This window comes from Primulina eburnea, chromosome 18 (genome assembly GCF_022965805.1).
Source record: "Primulina eburnea isolate SZY01 chromosome 18, ASM2296580v1, whole genome shotgun sequence".
NCBI classification, from domain to species: Eukaryota; Viridiplantae; Streptophyta; class Magnoliopsida; order Lamiales; family Gesneriaceae; genus Primulina; species Primulina eburnea.
Window position 1 is genome coordinate 812583 of NC_133118.1, and position 12773 is coordinate 825355.

At 40.0% G+C, this 12773-nt stretch overlaps 1 protein-coding gene across 2 annotated transcripts; it reads left to right on the forward strand.

Annotated features, from left to right (window-relative positions):
- The first annotated feature begins 9656 nt into the window (after nucleotides 1-9656).
- Nucleotides 9657-12508, forward strand: LOC140819835 (strychnine-11-hydroxylase-like). Of its 2 annotated transcripts, XR_012115295.1 has the most exons (4): nucleotides 9657-10615; nucleotides 10761-11367; nucleotides 11952-12062; nucleotides 12140-12508. XR_012115295.1 is itself a non-coding variant. In XM_073180074.1 (3 exons), the coding sequence occupies exons 1-3, from the start codon at nucleotides 9746-9748 to the stop codon at nucleotides 12160-12162; spliced, it is 1500 nt and encodes a 499-aa protein (XP_073036175.1). In that variant the 5' UTR covers nucleotides 9657-9745; the 3' UTR covers nucleotides 12163-12508. The 2 variants fall into 2 exon arrangements, 1 of the variants encoding a protein (XP_073036175.1); XM_073180074.1 differs by lacking the exon at nucleotides 11952-12062.
- Nucleotides 12509-12773: the final 265 nt, after the last annotated feature.

Genomic DNA, 12773 nt, shown 5'->3' on the forward strand with positions numbered 1-12773 from the left:
AACAGATGAATTGAAACAAATAAGGAAAAAAATTCATGCATGATCGGACAAACATAAAATGAAGTATGAGAATTCAGAAAATTAATACTATTAGCAGGATTAACTCGTCTCCCGAATAAATATATTTGAAACCATTTAACAAAAGACCTACTCAAATTATTATGGCCCCAAATCAAAGCCCATGCCAACCATTACTCATGTAGGTACAACTTTCTTTTACTTTTTTTCCAATTTGGAAGATTAATTTGATTATTGTGTGATTTTTCTATATTTTTCCCAACATGGTAGATTCTAATGTGACACAAAGAATTTTTTTACTTAATCACATCACAATCAAACCTAAGTTAATTATATAATAATTCAATTTGATCAGCAAGCAATTAACTAATGAAACATCCTTCTAGAATATAAAAAATGTTTATCTCTATCTATAAAATCGCGTAAATTATTCACTTATCTTGTTGACTATGAAAAACTAATATTATGTGACCATGGTTTATTAGATCCTATTTTTTTCCTAACCCGAAATGTCGGGTATCCGATCATAACTACCAAAACCCGACAATACCTGTGGGGACCCGGACGCCAATCAAGTTCTTAATCATAATTGGGACTAATTATTCAATTAAAACAGGGTCTAATTTTTTTTTAAAATGCGGAACGTAGTGAAATCAAACTCATATACATATCAGTATAAAATACAATACAAGTCCTGTACTGCATGCATTCAAAATAAACTAAGGTTTAGCAACTAATGTCAAGTGTCCAACCCTATCTCTAATCCAAGTCCGGAGCCTCCACTCTAATCACGATCTTTCCTCATCTCCTGGACCCTGATCATGTCCCACCTGTTGTCATGTACACATACAGACAAGACAACAGTCGGATAACTCCGGTGAGAATAAATCCCAGTATAAATCAACGAAACATGCAATCATATAAACAAATATAAAGCATGTAATCAGGTAACAAAGATATGTATCAATATCTGACTAGACTCAATCCTAGTTTCAGACTAGACTCAATCCTAGTCTATGTATCAATCATAGACTGTCGACATATACGTGACTCCACGTTTCAGACTAGACTCAATCCTAGTCTATGGATCCCGGTTTCCAGACATTGGCATTCCATATCGACCAACAGTAATAGAAAAGACTCCAGTTCTATCCACGTCGATATAGTATCGATCACCAGTAATAGAGAAGCTCTGTTTCTATCCACATCAGTATAGTATCGATCACCAGTAATAGAAGAACTCCGATTCTATCCACATCGATATAACATCGATCAACAGTAATAGAAGAAGTTATAATTCTATCCACATCGATACAATACTGATCATCAGTAATAGAATGAGCTATAATTCTATCCACATCGATAGCCAATTATCCAGTAGCAGACTATGGCACTTCCGCCAATACAATATCTCATGACATCGTGCAATGTGCCCGTGGTGATCCCACCACTATCAGACACTTCTGTCATAAGACTACTCGTCTAATACCTGCTATCTATAATCAAGAGAACAAGTATATCAATCAAATCGATGCAATATCAATGCAATAAAGTAAAGTATGTGATTTAGGGAAACTCAAGTCTAAACCGACTCAAGTCGATCTCCCAATACCACATTGACTTATACCTTTCTTTCGTCGGTTTCTGGCTCAGTCGATATCCTGAACTCACAGCCTGTCTGGCAATGACAGTACCAATAATCTCATATCAGTATACCTTTCAAATCAATAACAATCTGATCAATCTTGATTTAATTCAAAATCAACGGCATAACGGTACAATTTCAATATCCCCGTCAATACCATATCACCAGATAACAGTTACAATCCATAACCCATATCCAATAAAATCCGTAATCCCTTCACAATTCAAATCTGTCCGATATTAAATCAATATACTCCGAAAATCATCACAATTCCATAATCAATCTGTTTCTTAATCTGACTTCGATTCTACGATGTCTAACATATCAAGAACATCATATCTCTGAATCCTATTCAATTCTGACAATAGCATAATTTCAAATCATGTCAAAACGTAGTAAAACTTACGTCAAGTTGTAGCCTACGTTGATAGGATTACAGTACTGAAGTCAGATTACAATTCGGACGGACGGATTTCTCAGAAAAGACGTAAGGATATTTCACTCTTCTTCAGAAGCTCTTTCTACGATTCCTTCTGAAGAATTGCAAGGATATACGTATATATATATCCTAATTGCATGCAACGTATACGTGGCTACTTTTCTTGAACTTGGGTCGGCGCTCGGGCGGTAATAAACTACCGCTCGAGCGCGGCGTCCTCTGTCCGATTCCTTTCGGATTACACATTGGCGCTCGGGCGGTCACAAACTACCGCCCGGGCGCCACTTCCTCTGCCCAACACATGAGCTTATTGAACATTGGCGCTCGGGCGGTCATTTTCTACCGCTCGGGCGCCAATAGTTGTGTCCAAAGTTGCACCCTTCGTATGTAATCTTATTTCGTGTCCCGATTAATTCTCTCATAATCATATCAAATTATAAATCAATAATTACGGATTAGTAGGATTAAATTTCCGGGCATTACATTTCTCCCCCCCTAAGATACGATTTCGTCCTCGAAATCACAGGCATTTCATTTGTATCAATAAAGAGTATATACACAAAGTTGTATAAGAAATTGACATCAGTGAAACAATGCTGGGAATTCTTGTCTCATATCAGATTCAGTCTCCCAAGTAGCTTCTTCGATACCATGACGAGTCCATTGAACTTTTACAAGAGGAATCGTCTTTGTTCGGAGCTGTTTTTCTTTACGATCGATAATCCGGATCGGTTTCTCGACATAACTCAATGTCTCATCCAGCTCAATCTCGTCTGGCTGAATCACGTGAGAATCATCAGGGAGATATTTTCGCAGCATAGATACATGAAAGACATCATGTATTCCAGATAATGAAGGCGGCAAAGCAAGTCGATAAGCACAATCTCCTATCTTTTCAAGAATCTCATATGGACCCACATATCTCGGAGACAATTTTCCTTTCTTGCCAAATCTGAAAACACCTCTGAAAGGAGAAATATTCAGGAATACTCGGTCTCCTACCTCGAATACCAACGGTCGTCGTCTGAGGTTGGCATATTTGGCTTGTCGGTCCTGAGCTGCCTTCATTTTCTTCTGAATCAATTTCACTTTTTCAGTCATATCTCTGATCATGTCAGGTCCAGTCTCAGGAACTTCAGAGATATCATCCCAATAAAGAGGGGATCTGCATTTCTTTCCGTACAACGCTTCGAATGGAGCCATCTCAATACTCGTTTGATAACTATTGTTGTACGAAAACTCGCAAAGAGGCAATGTATCTTGCCAGTTAGTACTAAAATCAAGTACTACAGCTCTCAGCATATCTTCCAAAGTCTGAATCGTCCGTTCTGACTGTCCGTCAGTTTGTGGATGATATGCGGTACTCAGATGTAACTTCGTACCGAGAGCTTGCTGCAAACTCTGCCAGAAGTGCGAAGTAAACCGAGGATCACGGTCTGAAACAATCGACTTCGGCACTCCGTGCAGTCTAATCACTTCTCGAACATAAATATCGGCCATCTGATCATATCTGTAAGTCATTTTGTATGGAATAAAACATGCAGATTTGGTCAATCGATCAATCACGACCCAAATCACATCACAACCTCGGGAGGAACGTGGTAACTGTGTCACAAAATCCATGGAAATGTGATCCCATTTCCATTCAAGAATGGACAAACTCTGCAACAATCCTCCTGGTTTCTTTCTTTCAGCCTTCACCTGTTGGCAATTCAGACACTTGGCTACAAATTGAGTCACATCAAATTTCGTTTGTTTCCACCAATACTGTGCCTTTAAATCATTGTACATTTTCCTGCCACCAGGATGAACGCTAAAACGACTGTTGTGCGCTTCTGTCAATATTCGTTGTCTCAAATCCGAAACATTCGGCACAACCAGACGATTATTCACAAACAAAATGCCATTTCTCACTTGATATTCCGATTGATGACCAGCTCTGACCATAGCAATCGAATTTTGTATATTCTGATCATTTTTCTGTGCCTCTTTGATTTTCAATATCAATGCCGGTTCAGCTCGAATCGCACATAATCTCAGAGGCTGATGATCTGTTTCAAAAGCTAATCCAGACAAACAGCAGTCTTCTATCAAATTTGATACACCCATCGTCGATAAGGATAGTGCACATACCTTTCGACTCAGCGCGTCTGCTGCTGCGTTGGATTTCCCTGGATAGTACTTGATTTCACAATCAAAGTCTTTCAATAAATCCAGCCATCTCCGCTGTCTCATATTCAGCTCTGATTGCGAAAACAGATATTTCAAGCTTTTGTGATCAGAATAGATTTCGAATTTCTCACCGTAAAGGTAATGTCGCCACATCTTCAAAGCAAAGACTATGGCTGCCAATTCAAGATCATGAATTGGGTAACGAATTTCATGGGGTTTCAGCTGTCTCGAGGCATAAGCAATCACATGCCCCCGCTGCATCAAAACACAACCCAATCCTCGGTGAGACGCATCACAATAAACGACAAATCCACCAGTGCCTGAAGGAATCGTCAACACAGGTGCACTGGTCAATCTCTTTTTCAATTCCAGAAAACTGGATTCACAGTCTTCTGACCAAACAAACGGAGCATTCTTCTGAGTTAACTGCGTAATCGGTTTGGCAATACTCGAAAAATCTTTAATAAATCGGCGATAATATCCTGTCAAACCCATAAAACTGCGTATCTCTAGTACAGATGTCGGTCTCGGCCACGAAATCACTGCCTCAACCTTACTGGGATCAACTGATATCCCGTCTCCGGATATGATATGTCCCAGAAATACCACCTGTTTCAACCAGAACTCGCATTTCGACAACTTAGCATACAGTTTCTCAGCCCTCAAAATTCGTAACACAGTCCTCAGAGTCCCTGACTCTCAGTTGATGGTATCCAGATCTCAGATCGATCTTGGAATATACAGATGAACCCTGCAACTGATCAAACAAATCATCAATACGAGGCAATGGATATTTATTCTTTACCGTTTCTTTGTTCAGTTGCCTGTAGTCGATACAAAGTCTCATCGACCCATCCTTCTTTTTTACGAACAGTACTGGAGCACCCCAAGGAGACACACTCGGTCTAATGTACCCCTTGGCCAGTAAATCCTCCAACTGTTCTTTCAGTTCTTTCAATTCGATCGGTGCCATCCTGTAAGGAGCCCTCGAGATCGGAACTGTTCCTGGCATTAACTCAATGCTGAAGTTTATTTCTCGAATCGGAGGCAATCTAGGAATCTCGTCTGGAAAGACATCAGCAAACTCACACACCACTGGCAAATCCGCCAATGATGGGCTCGATTTCAGTAAATCAACTGAATATACCAGGAATCCATCCGCTCCCTTCTGCAATAATCGAGTCATATTCATTGCAGATATCAAAGGAATTCTAGCACGAGAACCCTTACCATAAAATTTCCACTCCTCAGCCATCTCAGGTCTGAATCGAACTATCTTGTGGAAACAATCGACTTTAGCTCGGTACTTGGTCAACATATCGATACCGATAATACAATCAAAATCAGATAAACCAAGCACAATACAGTCTAACTCAATCGTATGCCCATCGTACTGCAGATACTAGATTTAACAGTTTTCACTGACATCAACCCTGTCCCTAACGGAGAAGAGACAGACACTACCGCAGACAATGACTCAATAGGTAACGCATGACTCAATGCAAATCTCTCAGAAATAAAAGTATGCGATGCACCAGTGTCAATCAGCACATATGCAGGATAACCAGAAATAAAACAGTTACCTGCCACGACATCATCAGGTGCATCATGTGCTTGCTCCTCAGTCAAAGCGAATAGTCGGGCCTGCTGTCGAGGAGGCTGGCTCGCTGTCTGGATCCCTCCCGGCCTCTGCTGTGACTGAGTAGACGGTGCTAGCTGAAAGGAATGAACGGCAGAAGATCGTCTTCCTGTATGAGCCGCTGATCCAGACGACTCAGCAGCCTGAGATCCCTGGGCACCACGCTGTGGACACACTCGGGCAAAGTGTCCATGCTGCTTACAAATGCGGCAATTGCCGAACACCCCTCGGCACTGCTCGGTGGAATGCTTCCCTCCACAAGTGCTACAGTAGGGTCCTGTGTAACTCTGGCCCTGACCAGTCTGTCTAGAGACACTCGAACTAGATGAGCTACTTCCAGCTTTCTTGAATTTCTTCCCCTTAGCTTTCAGGAAGTCTTTCTTCCCACTACCACTGCCGTTCTCAAATCGGGGAGCTGGTGGAGGCAGCTGTGATCTCGGTACTGAAGGCACAAACGAGGCCTCTCTCTGTCTCATTAAACCGGCCTCGGCTCCCTTGGCTCGGTTCAAGGCATCGGTGAAATTGTTTGGCCTCCCGGTATTCACCAAGGTAAAGATTTCAGGATTTAGGCCATTTATGAACTGATCCGCAACGGCCTCATCATGTTCAGCCACATGAGGAGCAAATCGGAGCAACGTAGAGAACTTAGCCACATAGTCCTCAATGTTTAACTGGCCTTGTTTCAAGTTTGCAAATTCGGCTCCCTTGTCCTTCCTATAAGATACTGGAAAGAACCGTAGATAAAATTCAGTCTTAAACACACTCCAGGTAATGGCCGTACCTCGTTGTTCCAATGCCCGTCTAGTCGTGATCCACCAGTGTTTAGCAACGTCGTGCAACTGGTGTCCGATCAGTTTCACCCTCTTTTCCTCCGTATATTCCAAAGATTCGAACATCGATTCAATATCGTCCAACCAACTTTCACATTCCACGGAATTCTCCGTACCTTTCAAAGTCGGTGGATGGAATGACTGAAATCTTTTCAACAATTGCTCCATTGGAGTAGGGGTCACATCCATAGGAGAATTTGAAGTACTACCCTGTTCAGGTACTCTCCTCGGAGGCATATCTGATAATCGAAGAGGTTAGTAATTCCAAATACCACTTACCAGTTTCAATCCTCCTCGGATCATCTTACAGCTGATCCATTCCAAATAATACACAATACCATATCAAAATCAGATATTCAGGCAAATATGTATTAAAACAGGAATTCATGCTAGCTATCAAAAGCAGGAAAGAAAACCTCAATCTACCCCGCTCACTAGCTCCTAACTCAATCTCAAGGACCTATGGCTCTGATACCACCTGTTGTGGGGACCCGGACGCTAATCAAGTTCTTAATCATAATTGGGACTAATTATTCAATTAAAACAGGGTCTAAATTTTTTTTTTTAAAATGCGGAACGTAGTGAAATCAAACTCATATACATATCAGTATAAAATACAATACAAGTCCTGTACTGCATGCATTCAAAATAAACTAAGGTTTAGCAACTAATGTCAAGTGTCCAACCCTATCTCTAATCCAAGTCCGGAGCCTCCACTCTAATCACAATCTTTCCTCATCTCCTGGACCCTGATCATGTCCCACCTGTTGTCATATACACATACAGACAAGACAACAGCTGGATAACTCCGGTGAGAATAAATCCCAGTATAAATCAACGAAACATGCAATCATATAAACAAATATAAAGCATGTAATCAGGTAACAAAGATATGTATCAATATCTGAAACATAATCAATCATAGACTGTCGACATATACGTGACTCCACGTTTCAGACTAGACTCAATCCTAGTCTATGGATCCCGGTTTCCAGACATTGGCATTCCATATCGACCAACAGTAATAGAAAAGACTCCAGTTCTATCCACGTCGATATAGTATCGATCACCAGTAATAGAGAAGCTCTGTTTCTATCCACATCAGTATAGTATCGATCACCAGTAATAGAAGAACTCCGATTCTATCCACATCGATATAACATCGATCAACAGTAATAGAAGAAGTTATAATTCTATCCACATCGATACAATACTGATCATCAGTAATAGAATGAGCTATAATTCTATCCACATCGATAGCCAATTATCCAGTAGCAGACTATGGCACTTCCGCCAATACAATATCTCATGACATCGTGCAATGTGCCCGTGGTGATCCCACCACTATCAGACACTTCTGTCATAAGACTACTCGTCTAATACCTGCTATCTATAATCAAGAGAACAAGTATATCAATCAAATCGATGCAATATCAATGCAATAAAGTAAAGTATGTGATTTAGGGAAACTCAAGTCTAAACCGACTCAAGTCGATCTCCCAATACCACATTGACTTATACCTTTCTTTCGTCGGTTTCTGGCTCAGTCGATATCCTGAACTCACAGCCTGTCTGGCAATGACAATACCAATAATCTCATATCAGTATACCTTTCAAATCAATAACAATCTGATCAATCTTGATTTAATTCAAAATCAACGGCATAACGGTACAATTTCAATATCCCCGTCAATACCATATCACCAGATAACAGTTACAATCCATAACCTATATCCAATAAAATCCGTAATCCCTTCACAATTCAAATCTGTCCGATATTAAATCAATATACTCCGAAAATCATCACAATTCCATAATCAATCTGTTTCTTAATCTGACTTCGATTCTACGATGTCTAACATATCAAGAACATCATATCTCTGAATCCTATTCAATTCTGACAATAGCATAATTTCAAATCATGTCAAAACGTAGTAAAACTTACGTCAAGTTGTAGCCTACGTTGATAGGATTACAGTACTGAAGTCAGATTACAATTCGGACGGACGGATTTCTCAGAAAAGGCGTATGGATATTTCACTCTTCTCCAGAAGCTCTTTCTACGATTCCTTCTGAAGAATTGCAAGGATATACGTATATATATATCCTAATTGCATGCAACGTATACGTGGCTACTTTTCTTGAACTTGGGTCGGCGCTCGGGCGGTAATAAACTACCGCTCGAGCGCGGCGTCCTCTGTCCGATTCCTTTCGGATTACACATTGGCGCTCGGGCGGTCACAAACTACCGCCCGGGCGCCACTTCCTCTGCCCAACACATGAGCTTATTGAACATTGGCGCTCGGGCGGTCATTTTCTACCGCTCGGGCGCCAATAGTTGTGTCCAAAGTTGCACCCTTCGTATGTAATCTTATTTCGTGTCCCGATTAATCCTCTCATAATCATATCAAATTATAAATCAATAATTACGGATTAGTAGGATTAAATTTCCGGGCATTACAATACCTGACCCGCACCCACCCATAGTTCAAGCCCTAAGATCCATCCATGGTCGTAATGGTTTTGAACCACTAATTTTTTCAATTTTGAGTTATGGTCCATTAAATTTTCAATTTGGTTTTTATATATTAGCTTTTAATTTTCGAGTATTTCGGTCTAATTTCTTACATGACATGAAACAAGTCATCAATTATTTATGTCACGTAAAAATGTTTCGATGACATAAAATATAGATGAAAGTTTTGAAGAATTTTTTGCTTGGCCTTGCTGTTTTTAACTTTCATTTGTCAAAAGGAGAGAAAATTGGCAGCTGTAATGGCTTAATAATGCATCAATAAAATAACATTAAGTCTCTTTCAAGTCTGTACAGATAGATATCTTACAATATTTTGGATTCTTTGACAATGAACTTGATTTATTTGAATTTTATATTCTATTAAGAAATAATACATTACAATCAATCGTAAACAATAAAATTATTATGAAAAACTATCTGAACTGAGAAACCTGCCATTTCTTTAGCTTAGTTCAATTAAGGAACCATGTTTCTTCTTCTGGCTGTGCTTTCTTTCTCTATATTTTTCCTTTTCAATCTCTTCAAACACAAGAGAACTGGCCTACTCCCACCAGGTCCGAAAGGACTTCCGATCATCGGAAACCTTCATCAATTCGATCCCGCCCGTCCACACTTGTGCCTCTATGATTTTGCAAAAAAGTATGGCCCTCTTATGTCGATGAAATTCGGCTGTCGAGCCGCCATCGTGGTTTCTTCCGCAAGAGTAGCCAAACTAGCCCTGAAAAACAATGACATGGCTCTCTCGGGGAGGCCACAGTTTATTTGCTTGAGTAAACTAACTTACAATGGCTCAGATATTACCGTGTCTTCCTACAATGAAACTTGGAGGGAAATGAGAAAAATAAGCCTCCTCCATCTATTTAGTGTTAAGCAGGTGATCTCATTTCGACCCGTTCGGGAAGATGAAGTTTCCTGCATGATTCAAGATATGATCAACAAGTCCAATTCCAATGAGTTGATAAACTTGAGCCGGGCTGCGTTCTTGCTGACCAACGGCGTTATATGTAGAGCCGGATTCGGTAAGAAGTACGACGATATAGAAAAAAGAAGGTTCAATGAGGTTTTCAAAGAAACTCAAGCGATGCTCGGAGGGTTCTTCGTGGGCGATTATTTTCCTTCATTCGGTTGGATTGATAAATTAAGTGGAATGAATTCTAGACTAGAGAAGGTTTTTAAGGATTTGGATATGTTCTGCCAAGAACTTGTAGATGATCAGCTTGATCCAAAGAAGCCCAAATCACTGAATGATAACATTCTTGCTCTGTTGATCAGGTTGAAACAAGACGAAGCCGCTTCGGTCAATCTCGGATGGGACAACATCAAGGGAGTCCTCATCGTATGAATCGATTCAACCATCTTATTCAAATTTGAAATATTGTAATGTGACTGCTAGTCGGGATCGGACCAAAACCAACTCTTTAAATAATACCACTTCTATTTCTGAGATGAATTACTGATTAGTTATTGTATGAATATTACAGGATATATTCGTAGCTGGAACAGAAACAAGTGCAGCACTGATTGTTTGGGCAATGGCGGCTCTGATGAAGACACCCCACGCGATGAAGAAAGCACAGGAAGAAGTCCGAAACTTAGTGGGAAACAAAGGCGCCGTGGATGAAGATGATGTCCCAAATCTTGCTTATTTAAAAGCAATCATCAAAGAAACATTAAGAATGTTTCCTCCCAATCCGCTCTCAGTGCCAAGGGAAACCATAGAAAGATGCACCATAGATGGATACGAAATCCCTCCAAAAACAGTAGTTTATGTGAATCTTCACGCAATCGGGTTAGACCCTGAGTACTGGGAAAATCCCGCGGAGTTCAACCCGGATCGATTCTTGGACAGCACTATAGATTACAGAGGGCAGGATTTCGGGTTGCTCCCATTTGGATCAGGTCGAAGAGGATGCCCTGGAATCAATCTGGGAATCGCAATCGTGGAGCTCGCACTTGCCAATCTTCTCTACTCCTTTGACTGGGAGTTGCCCCGTGGAATGAAGGAAGAAGATATCGACATGGAGGCATCGCCTGGACTTAGTCCAAGCAAGAAAAATGATCTCTGCCTTTTTGGCAAATGCCATGTTTGTAAGTGATTTTAATCTATTTATTTATAATTTGTCGAGTTATAAAATATTTATAATAATTTTCTCTTCAATTTATTTCCTTAAATTTAATTTAAAATATTTATAATCATTTCATTTACTTATAAAATATTTTTGAAGGGCAAAAGTTATCAATTTAGAATTGAACTAATCAACAAACAGGGATGATATACCCCCACCTACCATGCCGAAAACTATATATACTATATCATATCGAAAAATTATGATATACAAAAATATATATTGATACCATACCGAAACTTTCAGTCTGAAATTTTTGATATGGTATCGATATATATATACTGAAATTTTCGGTATGAATAATTAGCATTCCAATTATATCGAAACTTTGAAGTATACAGACATCTCGCTACGATATCGAAAAAAATCTTATATTTTTTTAAAATTTATTACTTTATTCTCCTTCATCTTGTTGGAGGTAGCATTAGTACTTGACTGTGTCCTTTTCTTAAGCTCGTAACAATCAGCAATTCCATATCCCAACTTCCCACAATTGAAGTATACACCAGAATTCTTAGGCATTTCCCAGAATGAATGTTATTGTAGGTTGGACACATATTGACCTCTTGGTAGGTTGGGTTGGACAAAGTGCTTTTGAATGATCGGCTTGCCTGATTTGGTCTTTCGAATGGATGTTTCTTTTGAGAATATTGCCCAGTAAGAGTTCTCTTATTCTTATCCTTGCCCTTCCGATGCTTGATGTTTGTCTCGGCTCTTATTGTTGTGCCCATCAGATCAGCAGCTCGTGGGTTGGTAATCTGCTAAGTCTGATTGAATATTGCTATTCAGACCGCGCTTGAACCGATGCATCTTCAAGATATCATCAACCATGATAGTGAGGACGAGGTTCCAAGAGAGTTGAACTTAGAAGTGTACTCTACTACAGACGTATCCGAAATTTGAACGAAATTTTAAAACTCACTCAATTTCTGTAATCTGACTTCAGCCACACAGTATTGTTTCTTCTAAAAATGGTGTCACCACATCTACCTTAAACTTGTCAGGAATATCGAGTAGGAGGAGTTGGGTCCCGATATTTTTTATCCTATTTTGTACAACTTCGAGGTCAGGATATCCTTTGAATGTTTAAGCTCTATTCTTCTGGAGAGACTCATAGTGGTACTTGATGCTATTTGTTTGAGGTCTTGTGATGGCGGCAGATTGTCATTGGCGTTTGGATTCTCAACCCTTGGATTGTGGTAGCCACAATGGTTACAAGTCAGCTTGATTTATGCCCAATCCTGGTGGTGGTGGTGGCTGAGATGCATTCTTGTCTTTTCGTTGTTGTTCCGGTTGTTATGTGATTCCGCAACGTGGGTTGCGATTGTTTCGTACTGGTCTTTTGTCCATGTCCTACAAGTATTTAAG